At 41.0% G+C, this 21,466-nt stretch overlaps 1 protein-coding gene across 5 annotated transcripts in view; it reads right to left on the reverse strand.

Moving 5' to 3' along the window:
- The window catches only part of MSRA (methionine sulfoxide reductase A), a 412,643-nt gene that overhangs the window by 355,780 nt on the left and 35,397 nt on the right, over positions 1-21,466 (reverse strand). The window contains exons 1-2 of one of the 5 annotated variants that reach the window (XM_070068215.1): positions 4,369-4,884; positions 4,100-4,174 (exon numbers count right to left, since the gene is read on the reverse strand). The exons of 2 other annotated variants lie outside the window; for them this stretch is intronic. Coding sequence is in view for 2 of the 3 variants with exons in the window: in XM_070068214.1 (XP_069924315.1) it covers positions 3,958-4,015 (58 nt within the window). In the remaining variant the exon portion in view is untranslated. Of the gene's footprint in view, positions 1-3,957; positions 4,031-4,099; positions 4,175-4,368; positions 4,885-21,466 lie in introns of those variants that run through there. 2 more of the 5 variants (XM_051831721.2, XM_070068214.1) reach the window with 2 other exon arrangements.

Below are 21,466 nucleotides of genomic sequence, written 5' to 3' on the forward strand. Positions count from 1 at the left end.
GACACTGGACCCCAGGGTCAAACGCTGGATGTTACTGCCCTCTCCTACCCAGGCCCTTTGACTTCTGTGCATTGCTGTTAATCCAGTTCCAAGCCAGGTCTCACCCCCAGGGCTACCACTAAGCACCCATGAGGACTTGGTACCCTTTTTTGTCAGGGCAAAGGGCTTGGGTGGAAAACACAGCAAAACACAGTGGTCCTGACTCTGCCCCACCATTCCTTGGGCCTCAAAACACCTCTGGAGAATGACCTAGAAATACGCTGCTCAACATAACACGACCCCAGCAACACTTTTATGCCCCCACCCTTACACTGCATTAAACTCTTGACCTGGGCTGTTGCTGATACTCCAGCCTAACTCTTGAGACCTCTCATCCACCCTGACCTAGTGGGCCTCACCTCTGAAGGTACTCACAGCACTGCAGCTGCAGACTGAGCAGGGTTCTCGGGGGTCCACAATTTTCCCTTGCTAATTCTCCCTCTGAATCCCCCTCCACGCCTTCTTCCTGCGCTTAAAAGAAAATTTTTAAACTTGTTTGGTAATCCGCTTGGGACACTCTATGCTTAGATCACATGACCATGTTCTATGGGATCCTCTGGGGAAATAAGGACAGGAAGAATGCGCAACAATGGAGGGGCTGGCCAGGCAGGAAATGGGCATTCTGGGCCACCGTGTATCAGCCACGTCCTTGTTTGATATTGTCTCCAGTGGCAAGCTGGGGGCTTGTGGTTAAGGAGGAGGACTCTAGAACGCTGTCACAAGAAATATGGTCTTAGGTTCTGCCCTCTCTAAACCCAGAATGAGCAATACAGAATCACAATAAAGCAAGAGCTTTTTGTTTTTCAATCACAGGGGAAAAATTCTCTTAATCAAGTAATACTGGAGAAGAAAATAATCTGGTTTACCACTTGGTTTATTCCTTCAACGAACATTAAGCAGCTATCATGTGCCAGTCTTGCTGCCAAGCATGGATGCTGAGATTGAATGGTAAACTATAAGGAGACATACACCTGTCAGTTACCCTCATCCTCTCTCCCACCCAACCAGAGCAGGAATTCCTCAGGGGCAGAAATGGCATTTTTGGCCTAGCATGGAGCAGGCCTTCTGGGAATATCTGCTGAACGACTTCAGCAGTGCACACCTGCAGCTGAAACCCTTCTCACCTCTCCATTCCACAGGCAGCTGGCACCAACAGAGCATCCCCCTGACCGATGCAACTTTTACCTTCTCTTCACAATAGGAACATACACTTTCTTTTATATCAGGCAACAATCTCATGGAATAAAGCTGGGCCACTAAGGGAAATGTACACCAAAAAGAAATTTAAAATCCAATGGGGAATTCAGAAGGTGAACTGATTGGTCTATTTAAAATACCCGCCCCCTAGCAAACTTACTTTCAAAGAGCCATGTCAGCTTTGGGACGGGGAATTGGTTTCCTCTTCTTCCTCCGTCTCATGACAGAAAACAAAGGACAGGAAAAAAAATCCCTCATAAATGGGCCACTGTTCTTCACATTACAACCACGTTTTGGAAGATTATATGACATCCACTTTGACATACATGAAATCTACCATGGAAGCAGTAGTATTATCTTCCCTCCTTACTTTCTTCCTCCAAGCATCCGAAATGCTCATTCCACACGTCTGTCAGAAGACTTAAACTGGAGCTCTTTGACCAATAAGATGCAGCAAACAAAAAAAAAATGGCAAAACAAAATTCTTGGAGTATGTGGACTCCTGTTTTTATAGGAACTCTCTAAGATGTGTATATTGGGCAGTGAAAGTGAATACACTTTAACGCACTGAAAAACATCTCATCACAGTACTGATCTTTCCTATCCAAGCTTTCAGACTATTTTAAATTTGTTTCCTCTTCCAACCATCTACGTGGCTTTGGTCCTGATTACCCAAAATAACTTCATCAATAAAACATATTTAGGTGGCTGCTTAATAAACATTTGTTGAATAAGTGAGTGAATAATTATAAAATACTGGACTGAGGCCCCCTAAGAGGCTTGCACTAGTTAACGGAATCAGATGCTTGTATGTTCAGGCATTTACACTGAAGTGGAACTTAATAATGGGCGTCAAGTAGCAGCTAGATATTAACCTATTTTAACAATTCTACTTCATAATATTATACAGTTCAAAACTACAATAAATATGTGCTAAGATGGAGTTTATTTGCAATCAAATCACTGGAATTTATCTACTGTAAAACACGACTTAAAGTATCGACACTAGTATGGAAACAATTAATAACCTGAATGTCGATATACGAGCAGTATAAAAGGTCCAAAAGTAAGGAAGCATGCATTAGATTCAAGCTACGCACCCACTTTTGAAAAACGTTAATTTCTCAATCATACCTTTAAAAGGTTATAGGAAGGAGGATTCATTTCGCAGTTAACAAGGGGCAACTTCATAGGGAACTTTTTCCATTTTAACAAACCTAACAAGTAGGCCAGCGAGAATGTACTGGTAAGAAACTTTACTAACAGCCAATCCTTATCAAATATTAAGGGTAATATTTGCTACAAAATACAGCTTTACCAGTATCGAAAAATTTAATATTTCTTAAGGAGTACTCCGATATCTTTGTTTTTCAATTCACCAACTTTTGACTACACTTTTACAAAATAAGGCACATAAAATAGTTTGGACATAAGTTTGCCCTTACTGAGTTCGCTGCAAAGGAGTTAAGAAGGAATCTAGCAAATAAGTGTTTTAACTTTAAAGGGAAAAAATTGGTCTTAAATAAGCTAAATAAGTTATTTAGTCAACCAAGATGAAAAGAGATTATGTTAAAAGTAGTAAAGGGAAATAAATACAAATCGGTAATAGGACGGACGGTATTAAAATGTAGCTCTAATTTCACCTTATTTTCCAAACTTTCTTTTGGTTTCGTATATTGTTGTTTTTTAGCATAGGCATGAATGATCCTGTGATCAGCTCAGAAAAGACGACTGTAATCATGCAAACATTTCCTCTCCAGTGCCTATCAGCATGTCTTTCATGTCTTGGCGTCCATTTTAGGAGTATCAGCGAGGTAGTGTATAAAGGAGCTTACAAAACAAAGGTTGTCATTTTGGCAACCCACACAAACACTTAGTGACTTCCTTTCAGTGAGAATCAAAATGTTGAGTAGTAAAAAAGTTGAAGAAAATACTTAGGCTTAACTACTCAAACACCTGTATTAAATTGCATATATTTTTAAATCACATTTCTACATTAAATGCCATTTTCAGAATTGCTGATGTGTCACTGTAATTGTGTAAAAATCATGTTAAACAACTGATCAATTAAGGCGCGCAAAAATAGAAAGCTATAGACAATTTCTTTTTCTTGCCTAAGGATTAACAAATCAATTACTACTTGTTCAAAACAAAAGCATAGGTCCTGGAGCAATCTTTTATATTGCCCAAAATGATTAGTATTTATATGAATACATACGATTTTCCTGTAATCTTTCAGCATATAAAATAAAAAGAAAATATATGATTACAGAAGTCATAATATAATCCTACTCCCAAACCCTGGTCTTTAGAAATAGAATCCTTACTGACAATGAGGGTGTTCTACAAAAATATGTGCCTTGCAGTTAACCTCTCCTGCAATAATGCTGATTTTTTTAAGAGCCGAACTATCACAATCCAACCAAAACCAGGCCTAACAGAAAGTATTTATTGTTAAGAAATTAGGTGTAAAATCTATATCTAAGTAAAACATCAGGTAGAATTAAAAAGGAAATCGATGAACTTTCTTGATTTTCCTTTTAACTTAAATCATTTTGAGATAACCAGACTATAGTAATCGTTGAATATAAAATATAAACAACTAAAAAATGAAATTTTTCTTCAAGTACTACAAACACAGCTCACTTCTTCTTATCCAAAAGATTTAAATCTCTGCTATCTACCATTTCCAGCCATTTCTGCTAACATCATAAAAATTACCTTTTATCATTTCTTTCTCACAGTGAGAATTCACGAATCGGATACATCTTTTAGACATAGACACCTATCCACCCACCTCCCCACCCACCTCCCAGAAATGGTTCAGAGCAAAGACACACAAAAAAAGAATGACCAAGCTCACATTTCTTGTTTGCCCTTCAAGCGAAGTCTGGTGTCTTCAGCTTGCCTTTCTGGTCTTCAGTGTTGTCACTAATTGCTGGGGGACGTAGTTTAGGACAGCATGAAGCAGCAGAAATAAAAGCTGTTGCTTTAAGAAAACATTTTCTTAAACACATGGACAAAACAACTTTTACTCTGACTTCCTGGCTGGACTGCATAAAATCTTAGAAAGGCTCCTCGAAAAGTTAATGCCTACAAATGGGAAAAATAAAATAAAAACTAAAAACTTACGTTCTGAACACATTCCGAAGGAGTCTGATTTAGTTTGAAAGCAGGCATGTATTGATGAACAAACTTTATTTTGTAGAAAATTAATATTCTCTCTAATGAGAAATCTGCCTTGCCATCTTCTATATCACTCCTGTCCCTCATGGTATAATCATACATACAAAAAATCAAATATAGTAGTTCCCAAATGCATGGACACTAGGGAAGCTTCATTGTGAAAAAGGCTTTTATTTCCCTTAATACTGGTGACTAAACGTCATTGTATGTACCAACACTTTCCAATAGCCCAAGAGACTTAAAAAGCCTTCTAAGTTTGAAAACCAAAAAGTTCTGAGTTTTTCTGTACCCCAGGACGGTTTTCTTTCCTGAAGCTCAAGCCGAGGAAGCAGACAAAAGAAGCTGATTTGACTGAGCTGTGCCAAGTCTTGCCTTTTTTTCTTTCCTCAGCTCTCCCTCTGCCTCTCTCTCTCTCTCTCTCTCACTCACTCACTCTCCCTCTCTCTCTCTCCCTCTCTCTCTCTCTCTCTCTCTCTCCCTCTTTCTCTCTCACTCTTTTTGCTCCCAGTATGGCAACCTTCCGAGCAGTCTTGGCGGAGGTCCAGGTTGTGCCAGTCTGTCTGAATTCTTGTCTCCAAAAGATGTCCTTTGCGGATCAATTAATACGTTTGAAAACAGGAAACTGTGGTACGGTACCCAAATCCTGGCACCAACAGCATCGACTTCTGCCAAATCACCTTACAGATTTCCTGGTATCCTACCTTTCACAATCGTGACTAACATGTTCCCGCAGCACTAATGGAGCACTAGAAGCCACTCACTGCTCAGCCACAGGGAATCTGCTCCCTGGAAATGTCCATATGCGACATATGCACAACCTGCAGTAAATCCAAATTCTCCTGTGAGCGGGGATGTATGTAACTTTAATAAGCACCACATACTGTATTTCTTTTTATAAGACTTGCTTGTCCTGGTCCTGCTGCAAAGAATCATGGGAGAAAAGAGGAAAAAAGCAGGCAGATTAAAATTAAAACTGTATGCCCAAATAACTCATGCTTTACCCTATAGGGAATGAACACAGTGCTGACTGATCAGTAACTTATTTTTCAGGAAATTCTAAACTAAACTATACCTCTTCAAAATTTCACTGGAGATGAAGGGGATGGGAAGAACTGCTTGAAAAAAAAATTAAGCATTAATTCTTAGAAAGAAAAAGAATTAGGGTGGGATTAGTAAAGGAATCCTTTCAAACTTTTATATCTCAAGTTCCATAGTAGTCACCTGTTTACTAAATATATACTAGTACAATCTAATAAGCATAAACATTTATTTTTATTTATAACATGCACACCTTTTGAAGCAAAACAGCTAGCCTGTGCTCCATTCATCACTGCTTCAGAAATCATTTTTACCTTTGATGCTTGCAAATGGAAAATAGCCACACTCTATAATCACCATGGTTTCACAGAAATACACCAGAAAAGTAAGTTCTAGACCTTCAGTCTATCACTTTCTAATTTAAGGAAACTTAAGGTCTCACATTGCTCAATGATCTAATCTTCAGTGTGCTCTCATATATCAAATAAAAAAAAAATCAGTGACTTCCTCTTAGATGCTTTCAAAATATTCTGTTTATACTCATAGTATCCCTCACCCTAATTGCATGGTTAGTTGAACCTGTGTGCTGTGCCATCCTCACAGATAAAGCCATGTGCCACCTATCTAAGAAAACTGAAAGTCTTATACACAGTCTTCCAAATGCAGGTGTTCACGAATCTATTATGTGAAAAACTACGGGCATCGGTCACATAAATATCACTCTGAAGTTCCATAAAACCATGAAAGTTGATAACAGAAAACAAAACCACATATTACTAAATCATAAAGTTGACACATCAGGGAAATGCTCTAAGGAAACACGAGAACTGAAGGAAACTAACAAAATTGCTTCATACTACCCTTCCAAATAGGGATAATGAAATACGGACAGGATTTCAGTGGATTCACAATTCATAACACAACTGCTGGTAGCCCAAAGAGGGATGCTGGACAGTATCAGGAGAAAAGTGACTCACCCTGTACAAGGGAGCCTCAATAAGATTAACAGATGACTTCACACTGGAAACCATGTGGGCCAGAAAGCAGTGGGATAATATATTTGAAGCGTTTGAAAGGAAACAAAAACTGTCAACCAAAAATTCCATAATAGAAAAATTATTCTTTGAAAATAAATGAGATATTAAGATGTGCCCAGATAGACAAAAACAGAGTTCATCACTATCCTTCCCTATATGAAATATTAAAGGAACTTTCCTTTCAGGTTGAAGAGAAAGGACAATAGACAGCAACTCAATTCCATACAAAGAAATATAGAGTACAAGAACAGATAACTACAGAAGTAAATATTAAAGGTGGTATAAATGTAATTTTTTTACTTGTAACTTTCTTATTCTCTGTCTGATTTAAATTACAAGTGCAGTTATGAATAAGAGGGGGTTTCAAAAAGTTCATGGAAAAGTGGGATTAAAAATTAATCCACATTTTCCATGAACTCCTGAAGCCCTTGTATATATATTACTGAATGCACAATATATAATGGTGCAGAATGCACACTCAAGTGTTCATGGAACAGTTTCCAGCAGATAATATGTTAGGCCATAAAACAAGTCTCAGTAAGCTTAAAATGATGAAATTATACAGAATGTGTGCTCTAACCACAACAGAATACAGAAAATTTTTTTGAAAAAGAATTACTAACATGGAAATTAAATAACACATCAAATTAATCAACACAAAATAGACTAGAGCAGAAACAGATTGAATAGGAAGGAGAGGAACGGAAATTGGAAATATAAAATCAGACAAAGACATTACAAGAATACTACAGACCTTCCCCTCACACCTGTTAGAATGGCTGTTATAAAAATGATGAATGATGACAAGTGTTGGTGAAGACATGGAGAAAAGGGAACCCTTCTTCATCGCTGGAGAATGTAATTAGTGAGAACATTTTGGAAAGAAAGTATAGAGGTTCCTCCAAAAAATAAAAGTAGAACCACCATACAATCCAGCAATTTCACACTCTGGGTGTATCCAAACGAAATAAAATCAGTATGTCAAAGAGATATGTGCACTCTAATGGGTATTGTAGTACTGTTCATAATAGCCAAGAAATGGAATCAACCTAAGTGTCCATCAGCTGATTAATAGACAAAATGTGGAATATATACACACAATGGGATACAATTCTGCCATAAAAATGGATGAAATTCTGTCATTTACAACAACATGAAGGGAACTGGAAGATATGTTAAATAGATCATGAACAGAAAGACAAATATTACAGGACCTTATTCATGTGGAACCTAAAAAAGTGATCTCATAGAGGATGGGAGTAGTATTAGTTTCTAGAGGCTGAGGAGTGTAAAGGAGGAGGGGTGGGGAAAGGTTGGTCAATGGGTGCTAAGTCACAGTTAAATAGGAGAAACAGGCAGCAGGTTAAAGCCACAGCCTGCAGTACCTGCATCCCATATGGGCAATGCCTGGAGTCCTGGCTACTCTACTTCCAAATCCAGGTCCCTGCTAATATGCCTGAGGATTGATTAACTAATGTACAGAGGAAGGCCCAAGTCCATGAGCCCCTACACCCATGTGGGAGACATGGAAGAAGCTCCTGTCTCTTGGCTTCAGACCAGCCCAACTCCAGCCATTGTGGCCATTCAGGAATGAACCAGCAGATGGAAGATCTCTCTCAATCTCTCTTTCTCTAACTCTGCCTTTCAAATAAATAAGTCTTTAATTAGGAGAAAACAGGTCTGGTGTACTTTTTTTTTTTTAAGATTTTATATATTTATTTGAGAGGTAGAGTTACAGTGAGAGGGAGAGACAGAGAGAGAGGTCTTCCTTCTGCTGGTTCACTCCCCAAATGGCCACAATGGCTGGAGCTGTGCCCATCTGCAGCCAGAAGCCAGGAACTTCTTCCAGGTCTCCACACTGGGGGAGGGGCCCAAACACTTGGGTAATCTTCTACGGCTTTCCCAGGTCATAGGACAGAACTGCATTGAAGAGGAGCAGCTGGGAATAGAACCAGCGCCCATTTGGGATGCTGGTGCCACAGGTAGAGTATTAATCTACTGCACCACAGCGCCAGCCCCTGGTGTACTCTTGCACAGCAGGGTAACAATAAACAATAATGTAATCTGTATTTCAAAAGGCTCGGGGTGGGCAATTGGCATAGTGGGTTATGGCATTATGGATGCCCATACCTCATATTAGAGTGATAGGTTGAAGTGCCAGCTTTGCTTCCAATTCCACCTTCCTGCTAATGAACACCCTAGGATTTAACAGCTAATGGCTCAGGTAGTTTGATCCCTGTCACTCACATAAAAGACCCAGATTGAATTCTAGGCTCCCAGTTATTTATATAAGAGAGAGAGAGAGACTGCCTTTCAAATAAAATTTTTTTTAAAAAGTTGGAGAGATTTGGAAAGTTTTCACCATAAATGGTACATGTTTGAGATAAATAAGTTTGCACTGAATGAATGTTACACAATGTACACATGTATTGAAACATGACATAGTACCATATAAATATGTATAGTTGTATACAATTAAGTTTAATTTTTTTAAAACTAAATGAAATGAAATCAGCATATCAGCATTAATTTTTCTAGCCACCATAACAGATGGGAATACTAATCCTAATATGAAAATATTTACTATCTCAACACTATCAGGCAACTCTGAGGATAGTATATATATACTCATTGTGATCATCTGTAATAGAATTTAATAATAATAACTCCATTACCACAAAAAAGAAACCCATTACCCTTATAATAGCATTAAAAAGAATAAAATACTTAAGAATAAATTTAGTCAACATATAAGATTTGCATACTGGAAATAATAAAAAGCTTATTTAAAAAATTAAAGACTTAAGGTGGTCATTGTGGTACAGTGGAATAAGCCCTTATGTGGGATGCCCGCATCCCATGTCAGAGTACTTGATTCAAGTTCTAGCTACTTCACACTGCTAATCCAACTTCCTGCTAATGTGCCAGGCATAAGCAGATGATGGTCCAAGTATTTTGATTCCTGTTACCTACATGGGAGACCCAGAGAGAGTATCTGGCTCCTCCTGGCTGTTGCAGGCATTTAGGAAGCAACCAACTGATTTAGTTCCAAGAAAATTCAACAGGGAAGAATAGTCTTTGAAACACATGATGCTGGGACAACTGAATAACCACATGTAAAAGAATGAGTTTAGATCCTACCTCACTATATAGAAAAATTAACTCAAAATGGATGGCAGACTACAGTAGAAAAGCTAAATTATAAATTTCTTCAAAGAAAACATAGATGTATATTCTCAGAATTTTTGACTGGCTAACAGTTTCTTAAGAAGGATACCTACGGGCCAACACTGTGGTGTAGTGGGTAAAGCTACCACCCACAGTGCTGGTATCCCATATGGGCACTGGTTCGAATCCTGGCTGCTCCACTTCCAATCCAGCTCTCTGCTATGGCCTAGGAAAGCAGTGGAAGCTATCCCATAGTCCTTGGGCCCCTGTACCCGTGTGGGAGACCTGGAAGAAGCTCCTGGCTCCTGGCTTCAGATCAGCCCAGCTCCATTCATAGTGGGCACTTGGGGAGTGAACCAGCATATGGAAGACCTCGCTCTTTCTGTCTCTCTCTCTCTCTGCCTCTGCATCTCTGCAATTCTGCCATTCTAATAAATAAATAAATCTTTTTTAAAAAAGGATACCTAGAGCCTACGCAACCACAGAAAATGATAGAAAAATTAGATTTCAACAAAAGTAAAACAATTTTTCACAAAGAAAGTAGGATAGTTCATAGAATGGGAAAAATATTTACAAAGCACATACCTGTTAGTGGTCAAGTGCCCAAAATATATAAAGAACATCTATAACTTAATAATAAAGACAGTCCTATTTAAATATGCATAAACAACTTAAAAAGACATTTCTTTATCTGGAATATATGAAGGGACATCAACATCATTAGGCATTAAGGAAATACAAATTAAAACTACAATGAAATATTATTTCATACTAGGATGACTATGACCTCCCCACCAAGTGTGAGCAGGGATGTGGAAAAGTGACACCTTCATACACTGCTGCCGGGAATATAAAATGGTGTAGCTGCTATGGAAAACAGTTGGCTGGCCCTCCAAAAGTTATTCATAAAGCTGCATATGACTCAGCAATTATATATCTAGATATACTTAAAATACATGTTCACACAAATGTTCACAGCAGCATAACTTTTCAAAACTTTTTAAAAATGTTATCTATTTGAAAGGCAGAGCACAGAGATAAGAGGCAGAGAGGAGAAAGTGATTTTCCATCCACTGGTTCACTCCCTAAATGGCTGCAATGGCCAGGGCTGGGCCAGGCTGATACAAAGAGCCAAGAACTCTACCTGCATCCACACATGGATGCCAGGGGCCCAAGTACTTGGGCCAGCATCCACTGCCTTCCCAGGCACATTAGCAGGAAGCTGCACTGGAAGCGGAGTTGCTGGTACTTGAACCGGCACTCCATTGTGGAATGTAGGCATTGAAGGCAGCAGCTTAGTTCACTGGGCCAGTGGCTGCAACGCCAGCTCTATACCAGCATTATTGATGATAACAGTCAAAAAGTGAAAATAACCCCATTAGTTGATGTATAAATAAATGTAATGTGGCATATCCATACAATGGAATATTAGCAACAAAAAGCAATAAGGCACTGATCCATGCTTCAACACAGGTGAACCTTTGGAAAATTATGCTACGTGAAAGGTACAGAAGTGCCCATATTATATGATTCTATTTGTATAAAAGGTTCAGATTAGGCAAATCCATAGACACAGAAAATGGCTTAGCGGTTGCCAGGGACCAAGCTGAGGGAAGAATGAGGGCTACTGTCAATGAGTACAAGGTTTATTTTATAGTGATGAAAACATTTAACAGAGTTACAGATAGAGAAAGAGAGAGAAGGGGGGAGGGGGTGTCTTCCATCTGCTGGTTCATTCCACAAACGGCAGCAACGGTCAGAACTGAGCCGACCCAAAGCCAGGAACTTCTTCTGGGTCTCCCACATGGGTGTAGGAGCCCAAGGATTTGGGCCATCCTCCGCTACCTTCTTAGGTGCATTACCAGGGAGCTGGATTGGAAATGGAACAGCAAGGACTCGAACAGATGCCCATATGGATGCCGGCACTGCAGGCTGGGGCTTTAACCTGCAGCAGCACAGTGCTGCTCCCTCAATTGAGTCTTAACAGAAGTCTATTGAAAGCATGGTTTTCCAGGCCAGCATTGTGGTGTAGCAAGGTAAGCCACCATTTGTGACACCGGCAACCCCATAAGGGTGCCAGTTTGATTCCTAGCTGCTCCACTTCCAATCCAGCTCCCTGCTAATGGCTTGAGAAAGTACTTGGGCCCCTGCACCCAGCTGAAGCTCCTGGCTCCAGCCTGGCCCAGCCCTCGCCATTGTGGATATTTGGGGGAGTGAACTAACGGGTGGAAGATCCCTCTCCTCCTCTCTCTCTCTCCCTTTCTGTCACTCTGCATTTCAAATAAATAAATAATTAAAACAAACAAATAAATAAATAAATAAATAAATCTTTAAAAACATAAGGAACCAAGCCCGGAACCTTGACAGAGGACAGAGAAAGAATACTCAGGTGAGATTCTAGGATATCGCCCCTGCATGAACAAAAGGACCTCATCTTTGTGATTTATATGGATGGGGTTCATATGAACTTTGACCAAAAAAAATCTTTTTTTAAAAAAGTCTTTTTAAAAAAAATAACTTGTAATGTTTTGTTTTAAGCCAACCTAAGGACACATTCCCTAATGAGATAACCTAACAAGAAATGCTGAGGTATGGCCTCTCAGAGCACCCACAAGAGGAGCTGGCGTCGTCATCTGAGATGCAGGACAGCCATGGGCTCCCACGCAGTATCCAGGACTACCTTTCTGGATGATTTCTCTACTTTATTTCCCTGCCTACATTTAGATCTTCAAATCTACTATCTAAAACCCCACAGAGCACAGATCTGGTCTCTTTTCCCAGTGACTCAAGTCCTGAATATAGTCATTCATTCAGGAATAACTCTCCCCAGCACTACCTGAACCACAACTACTTGCCAGGCTAAGCTAGGGGACATGGAGCCCCTGTCATCATGGAGAAGTATGTGAACAAGTGTGAACAAGCAGGCTACTCGTGAGCTGTGACAGAATCACGGACATGAAACCCCAGGAGCACGTGGAGGGAAAGAGTCTGCTGATGAGTCTTTCCCAACCAACCAACAGTAAAGCATGCGTCACTCTTGTTGGAATACAGAAAGAGCGGCCAGTGTTGTGGCACAGTGGGTAAAGCTGCTGCCTGTGATGCCAGCATCCCATAAAGGTACCAGTTCGTGTCCCAGTTGCTCCACTTCCGAACCAGCTCCCTGCTAATAACCTGGGAAAAAGCAGCAAAAGATGGACCAAGTGCTTGGGCCCCTGCCTAATGTGGGAGACTAGGAATAAGCTCCTGGTTCCTGGCTTCGGTCTAGCTGGGCCCTGGCTGTTGGGGTCATCTGGGGAGTGAATCAGCTGATGAAAGATCTCTAAGTCTTTCAAATAAATAAATAAACCTTCTTTTATAAAAGAATAAAGAGAACTTTAATAAATAAATTCATCCATTTTACAAATATTGTTGTTTATATTATGCTTAATCCATTAGCTAATGCTCTGAGAAATATATAGGCATATCAGAAATGGCCACAGCCCTCAAGACACTTGGAGTCTAGCATGAAGATAAGGCACTTAGTAAACATGACAATAGTCTCCTGTTATTCAGGGGAAACAGATAGCAAGACGCCCAGGGGATACTTGAACCACAGAAAGTATCAAGCCCCATACACAGGTATTCCCTATCTTAAACAGGGCTACATGCTGACAAACCCATTGTAAATCAAAATATAGCAGGTCAAAAAACACATTTAGGGACAGGAGTTTGTCCAAACAATTAAGCCATTGGTTGGGACACCTATATTCTATATTGAAGTATCTGGGTTTGAGTCCTGGTTCCACTCCTGATTCCAGCTCTCTGTTAATACTTTGCAAGGCAGAGGGTGATAGCTCTCGTGGTAGAGTCCTTTTTACCCACATGGCAGACCTGGGTCGCGTTCCAGGCTCCTGAGTTCAGCCTATCTCAGCCTTGGCCACTGTGGGCACTTGGGGAGTAAATCAGCAGATGGGCGCTCCGTCTATCTGTGTATCTCTATATCCATAGTTGATCCGGTAGTCAACACAATTACTAAGCGATTAGGGGCTGGGAGCACATCAGCACTGACACACTGGATGAAGGGATGATTCACTTCCCCAGTGGCACAGAGCAGGACAGCACACAATTTCATCACGCTATGCCAATCAGCACGCAATTTAAAACTTAAGAATTAGTTTTATAATTTCTCATTTAATATTTCCAGGTGGTAGTTAACCATGGGTAATGGAAACCTCAGCAAGTAAAACTAGAAATATGGGGGGTGGGATTACTGTACTTGCTTTTACATGATAGGCGTTATTATTTAAATATCTTCCCAGCTCCTTAGTCTTCCATGTTGCCTCCCTGGTGCCATAACATAAAAGACAAACTACCTTTTCCAAAAGCTCCAACGTGGGGTTCTGATGGCCAAGCTTCCTAAGGTGAGTGAAAACTATACCCCTTCTCTCCCTTTTCTTCTCTCCCACCCAACTACCCCATTGCCTCTCCCGCACCTTGTCTCTCCTCCCCTCTCCCCCTGCTTCCCTCTCCTCTTTTCCTCCTCTCTACTCCCCTCTCTCTCCCCTCTCCACCATTACATACTTGGTCATTACTTGCATTCACTGATTTACCAAGTTAATATTTACTGAGCACTTACTATGTACAAAATATGGGGCTGCAGGCCACAATGAACATAAATATAAAATAAAAAGCAATTGTGTGGGGCCGGCGCTGTGGCGCAGTGGGATCAAGCCCCGGCCTGCAGCGTCAGTATCTCTTATGGATGCTGGTTTGATTCCCAGCTGCTCCACTTCTGATCCAGCTCTCTGCTGTGGCCTGGGAAAGCAGTGGAGGATGCCCCAAGTCTTTGGGCCCCTGCACCCACGTGGGAGACCCAGAGGAGGCTCCTGGCTCCTGGCTTTGGATAGGCTCAGCTTTGGGAATGAACCAGCAGATGGAAGACCTCTCTCTCTCTCTTTCAAATAAATAAAAATAAATCTTTTAAAAAAGTAATCATGTATTAATAATAATAACTAATATTAATAGGCATTTAGTACTTCTTAACTCATTCACTTCTTAGCCATACTTTCAAAGAAAACAAGTGTTAGTTTATAGAGGATGAAAATCACATGAGAACTTGGATGACTCGTTGGCCCATCAGACACAGACCTAGGGTACAGAAAATGGAAGCAGCTCTCCCAGGTTTTATAATGTAAGGAACTTAGGAGGACAGAACGAACATAGGTAGCTTAGACATTCAACTCCCTACTTAGTAGTGTCTTTCAAAGGGCTAACAGGCACCTCAAACTCAAGTTGGCCAAGCAGGAATTCTAGATTTTTCTCAAGAAAGTTCATTCTTTTCTCAGCCTCTTACTAAACAGCACCAGCTGTAAAACCCATGAACTGTCCTTGACTCATCCTTCATTACCCACCTGAGAGACCACGAGATCAGACAGACAATACCAAGTGTTAGTGAGCACGTGGAGCAACTGAAACCCTCATCCACTGCTGACGGACTATAAAATAAAAATGAGTTTGTCAGTTTCTTAAAAAGTTAAACCTACACTTTCATAGGAACCAGAAATTGCCACTCCATAGTCTTTCCATGAGAAGTGAAACACATGTCTACAGAAAGATCTGTACATTAACATTTACAGAAGAACTATTCATAAAAGAAAAAAAAAAGCCTAAAGCAATCTGAATGTGTATTGATAAGATCTATCTATTGCCATCAAGCAATAAAACAGAACTATTAATACTCATGCATGAATGGCTGGCACCGCGGCTCAATAGGCTAATCCTCCACCTTGCGGCGCCGACACACCGGGTTCTAGTCCTGGTCGGGGCGCCGGATTCTGTCCCGGTTGCCCCTCTTCCAGGTCAACCCTCTGCTATGGCCCGGGAGTGCAGTGGAGGATGGCCCAAGTTCTTGGGCCCTGCACCCCATGGGAGACCAGGATAAGCACCTGGCTCCTGCCTTCAGATCAGCACGATGCGCCGCCCGCAGCACGCCGGCCAGGGTGGCCGTTGGAGGGTGAACAAACGGCAAAAGAAAGACCTTTCTCTCTGTCTCTCACTGTCCACTCTGTCAAAAATTTTTTAAAAAAATTTAAAAAAAAATACTCATGCATGAATGAAGCTCTGAAACATTGAACTAGGTGAAGTAGGCTAGAAAGAAAAGACTACCTAGCAGATTATTCTTTTTCTATGAAATTTCTTTAAAAAGAAAGAACCACGGTCAATGTTGGAGCATAGCAGGTAGAGGCACTGCCTTCAATGCTGGCATCCCAAACAAGCACTGGTTCAAGTCCCAGCTGCTCCACTTCTGACCCAGCTCCCTACTAGTGTGCCTGGGAAAGCAGTGGAGGATGCCCCAGGTGCTTGGGCCTCTGCCACCGAGATGGAAGATCCAGAAGAAACTCCTGGCTCCTAGCTTTGGTCTGGCTCAGTGCTGGCCATTGCAGCCATTTGGGGAATGAACCAGTGGATGAAAGACCTCTCTCTAACTCTGTCTTTCAAATAAATCTTTAGGAAAAAAAGAGACAGAAAGCAGATCAGTGGTTGGCTGGGAATGAGAGCAGACTGACTGTAAAGGGACAGGAGAGAACTACTGAGGGTGATAAACCTGACACCTTTATTTTTAAAGATTAATTTGTTTGTTTGAATGGCAGAAGCACAGAGAAAAAGAGAAAGAACTTCCATCTACCGGTTCACTCTCCAAATGGCCACAAGAGCTAGGCCAGGCTGAAGTCAGGAGCTGAGCACCACATCTGGGTCACTCCAATGGGTGGCAGGGTCTTAAGCACTTGAGCCATAACATGCTGCTTCTCAGATGCATTACCATCAGAGAGCTGAATCAAAAAAATTGCTGGGACTCACATTTGGTGTGCAGGTTCCCAAATGCAGGTTTAACATGCTATACCCCAATACCTACCCCAAAACTGACAACTTTTGAGGGTATTATAAAACAAAACTGTGCTGATGGTTTTACTACTTACTTAAAAATCAAACTCTACACAGGTAATTCTCATGCTATACAAATGATATTTCAATATACACATACAACAATTAAATATCTACTAATACTTGCTGCTTCCACAGCACTATATCAGGCCCTTAGGAAAATACCCACTCAAAAGGAACTTCTAGTCCTTTTATTTCAGTTGCAAAAACAGGACCTAAACATGCAAATAATATATACCATGTACCAAGAAATGACTGCCAAATAAGCATCCTGGTGATGAGTATGAGAAAGTCGAGAAGATGGGGAGAGGCCTGGAAAGATGCGCCAGGGAGGTCTTCCAGATGGTATTGGTTTTAAATGGGGTGATGTGGGTAAATGAAAATCAGATGATGGCCAGCACCATGGCTCACTTGGCTAATCCTCCACCTGCAGCGCCAGCACCCCAGATTCTAGTCCCGGTTGGGGCACCGGGTACTAGTCCTGGTTGCTCCTCTTCCAGTCCAGCTCTCTGCTGTGGCCCGGGAGGGCAGTGGAGGATGGCCCAAGTGCTTGGGTCCCTGCACCCACATGGGAGACCAGGAAGAAGCACCCGGCTCCTGGCTTCAGATCGGTGCAGCACCAGCCGTAGCGGCCATTAGGGGAGTGAACCAACGGAAGGAAGATCTTTCTCTCTGTCTCTCACTGTCTATAACTCTCTCTCTCTCTCTCTCTGTTTCTCTTTCTCACTGTCTAACTCTGCCTGGCAAAAAAAAAAAAAAAAAAAAAAAAAAAAAACAACCAACAACAACAAAAAAAAACAGATGAGTGGAATAGGGAGGGCATTCTTGGGGAAGAAACAAAAAAACAAAGACAAGAGTATTCAGAATGTGTCAGCAATCAGTGGGGCAGTCTGAATTAAACAGGCCTACAGGCCAATAGAAAGCCTCTGTAGCCAGCTAAGGATGACCACAGAAGCCTGACACACATGCTCCCTCCTGGATCATCCTCAAACTTTAGGCCCCTCAATATTGTTTCTAATTTTTTGCCATATTTGAAACTACAGTGTAATTTATTTTTTTTTTACTATACATTCTTCAAATTGTACCTACATTAATTTTTAAAGAAAACCTTAAATATAAATGGAAAACCAGCATCATTTGCCAGAAATAGAAAATACTGCAAAAACATGGTTATTGTTAAATTTACAAAACCAATAGCTTTCTCCAAGCTTGATGTCTATCTTTATTAAAATGAGAGATTCATGGTGCTGGAGAAAGGTTAAAACTACACTCGTATCAACAGACAGTTTCACCTTGATACAATCTGAAGAGTTTAGAGAGAGATGAAAAAAATCATTTTCTCACTATGACTTAGTATTATTTAACACCATACCCTTATGAATCATCAAATATCACCTAGTGTTATGAGTCCCATACTTGGGAAATGTTGGCCTACAGCAAATCCTAAAAAGGGAGGTGAGGAACATACCAGTAACTAGTGTTTATTCAGCACGTACTCTGTGTCACACAATGTTCTAAACAATTCTCGTTTCACTTAATCCCCTGAATAATATCTAACTTATAAAGGGATTATCAATCCCACGTATCAAGCTAGGAAACTGAGGCACAGAGTTTAACTTAACAAGGTCATACAACTTGCTAAAGGTCATAGGCACTGAGTGGCAGGGCTACGACTGATCCGAGGTAGTCTGCTTCCAGTCTGTGCACTTAGCCAATACAAATGAGTCAATTCTCACGTGAAATGACATTTTTGGAAGATTTACCTAGCTATGCTATCCTTGATGAACAAAGGAAGGAGAGGCCAGAAGACTACTGCACTAATCCAGGGATTGGATACCATCAGCCAGCTGGACCTCAAGGGCTCACAGCCATTTGCTTCAGTCAGCAGAGGGCACCAGAGAGCTGCGGGGTAAAGAGTCAAGCCACTGCCCAGGCTTCTGACCACTTGGCTCCCGAAAGAAAGGGAAATTTGAGGAGCAAGGCTAAGACAGGGTGATAAAGACAAAGTCTACCCCAGAGAAGAGAGGAGGTGGGAACACTGCCATCACTTGGAGGCCAGAAAAAGTCAGAACTGGGAGTCAAGACAAGAATAAGAGAGAAGTCAGGAAACTGAAGGAGCAGCACTCCAAAGCAGAAAGGGCTCTGAAACACCAGGTCCTGTCCTCAGGTCTCCTTCAACCTGAGCCGAAACATAATACGTACTGGGTCTCTTCATTCGTAAGTGGATTTCATGTATTTCAAGAATACAAAATTGGAGCAGGTGTTTAGTCTAGTGGTTAAGATGTCTGCATCCCACAACTGAACACCTGGGTTCAATTCTTAGATCCAGCTCCAGACTGCAGGTTCCGGCCAATGCAAACCCTGGGAGGCAGAGGTGAGCACTCATGTAAATGGGTTCTGCCACCCGTGTGGGAGACCTGGATTGCATTCCTAGCTCCCAGCTTCAGCTCCATTGCAGGCATTTGGGGAGTGAACCAACTGACTGACAGGCGCTCTCTTGTATTCTTTTCTCTGTGCCTGTCCTTGCTATGTCTCTGCCTCTCCAATTAAAAAAAAAGTATAAAATTTGACTGTATCTTGGCCTAAATTCCCTTCTTTAAATTCAAAATATTCACTTAGGGCTCATATCTAATTCTCAGAGAATGTATTGTAAATTAAAATTAAGCAATATATTTAAATGTTATTTCCAAGATTCTGACAGGTCTGAAACATCTTGAATGCAGACACCATTAATCCACAGACATCAAAATTGTTTTATTGCTTTAAATCTTCCAAAATCATTGTTTAGAGGGGAAAAAAACAGGATAGCAGATAAAACTGTCAGAATAACAAAAAAAGAAAACCTCAGAGAAAATTTCCTATGCATGGTTTAAAATATGTGAAAAATTAAAAACAAAAATAACTATAACTGCCCAATTGGATACTTAATTCAGGCTTTGTTAAATAAGCAGAAAAATTAGACATTGCAGATTTGTGATTCACTCTTGGAAGAAATGCAATCTCTTATTTCCCAAGAGAAAAGCTTTAAGAGCATCAATAGGTTTCTCTGGATATCAAATATTTCTCCATTATTGTGAGTAAATTATATTTGGATCAAAATCAGATGGATTAAATTTCCCTTAAAATACCCAGGAGATTTTTAAAATACAAGGAAATGTGTCACATATCCAAAAACATTATTTTAGCCTAATACCCTGATGGAAATCTCTCTCCATTTGAACATTAACCGGAAAACAAAACTCACCTGAGATTTAGATTTCACTAAATCCAAAGTAAGTTGTTAAAACTGACTGATCATTTGCTCGTGCTAAGATGAAAAAAAATTTTTTTTTAAGATTTATTTATGTGAAAGGCAGAGTTACAGTGAGAAAGAGAAGGAGAGGCAGAGGCAGAGAAAGAGAGTTGGTCCAACCGCTGGTTCACTCCCCAAATGGCCACAATGGCGAGGGCTGGGCCGGGCCAGGCCAGAGCCAGGAGCCAGGAGCTCCATCCAGGTCTCCCATGTAGATGCAGGGGTCTAAGTACTTGGGTCATCTTCTGCTGCTTTTCCAGGCATATTAGCAGGGAGCTGAATTGGAAGTGGAGCAGCCAGGACTCAAACTAGCGCCCATACAGGATGCTGGTGCTGCAGGAAGCAGTTTAACCCACTGCACCAAAGTGCAGGTCCTGAAATTCATTATCTTTGGTGCTCTTTAAAAATCCCTGAAAACCTGGCTTTACATTTTTGTTTTTAATATGAAAAAAATATGTATCTGGATAAAAGTCACAACTTTATATATATGCTACATACATACAATAAATAATTTACAAATGTCTAAATGCTTCCAAATTCTTGATAAATGCAGCCACCAACAAGTGCCAGAAAGTTCAAGGCTTCATTATTCTCATCTCTGTTATTTGGTCTTCCTGACTAGACTATAAACTCCCTAAAAAGAGAGATTATTAACCTTTTAAATCACCCATTAGCTCTGTGCTGAGCACATCTATTTGGTCAGTAAACATTTACTGAATTCCTACTGTGTCCAAGGCATCTTGGCAAGTGCTCCAGGGATAAAATGAAGCAGACTCAGTCCTTGCCTCCAAGATGTCACCATTTTGTAGGGGCAGGAATGGAGTACATACTAAGACTAAGGGGGCTCATGATACACACAGGGGTGGAGACCACAAAGAGGTGACCTAGGCACCCCTCACTGTCCCCTCCCCTTAGTCTGGCATCCAGTTTGAGCTCCAACATTAGAACATTTTATCCTGGGTCAATGTATACAACTCACTGCCTTTGTTTAAGAAAGTAACTTGGTAAGGTTTTGAATTAGAAGGTGAGGCCACTTTAGCTACAACCCCCACCAAAAATAAGTGCTCCATGTGTTTTGTGGGAGAAAAGGAGACTCATGGGAAGCTGTTGCCCTGCAAGGTGAAAAAGGCACAGAGAAGCAGGAAGGACCAAGAAGGGGTGACCAAGGAAGGACTTTCACCTCTTAGCTGTATACTCCTTCCTCCATCACTCCCATCCCAGTCTTCAGGAAATTCTCAGAGGTGTTATGGGTGGGATTTAGGTAGAAAATGCTAAAAGGGTCAATTCAACATGAAAAACACAGTATCTGCAGATGCAGGCACCCAGAAGCAGAGGTAACCATGACAACATTCCTCTCTCTCTCTCTCTCTATCACACACACTGGAATTTTAAAAATTGTTAAAGATAGCTTTGGACTCCCATGGTATAGAACTGGGCTTTGAGCCAAGGTGCAAGAGGTACCAAAGCAGGTTATATATGCTGGCTATGGTGTGCCAGGTTCAGACCACCAGAGGGGTGCCAGCAACTTCAAATGAGGACCCCTGTGCATGGAATCATCCAGAACGTCCCTGTTTTACTGTAGTTTTCA

This window comes from Oryctolagus cuniculus, chromosome 2 (assembly GCF_964237555.1).
Source record: "Oryctolagus cuniculus chromosome 2, mOryCun1.1, whole genome shotgun sequence".
Classification (NCBI taxonomy): domain Eukaryota; kingdom Metazoa; phylum Chordata; class Mammalia; order Lagomorpha; family Leporidae; genus Oryctolagus; species Oryctolagus cuniculus.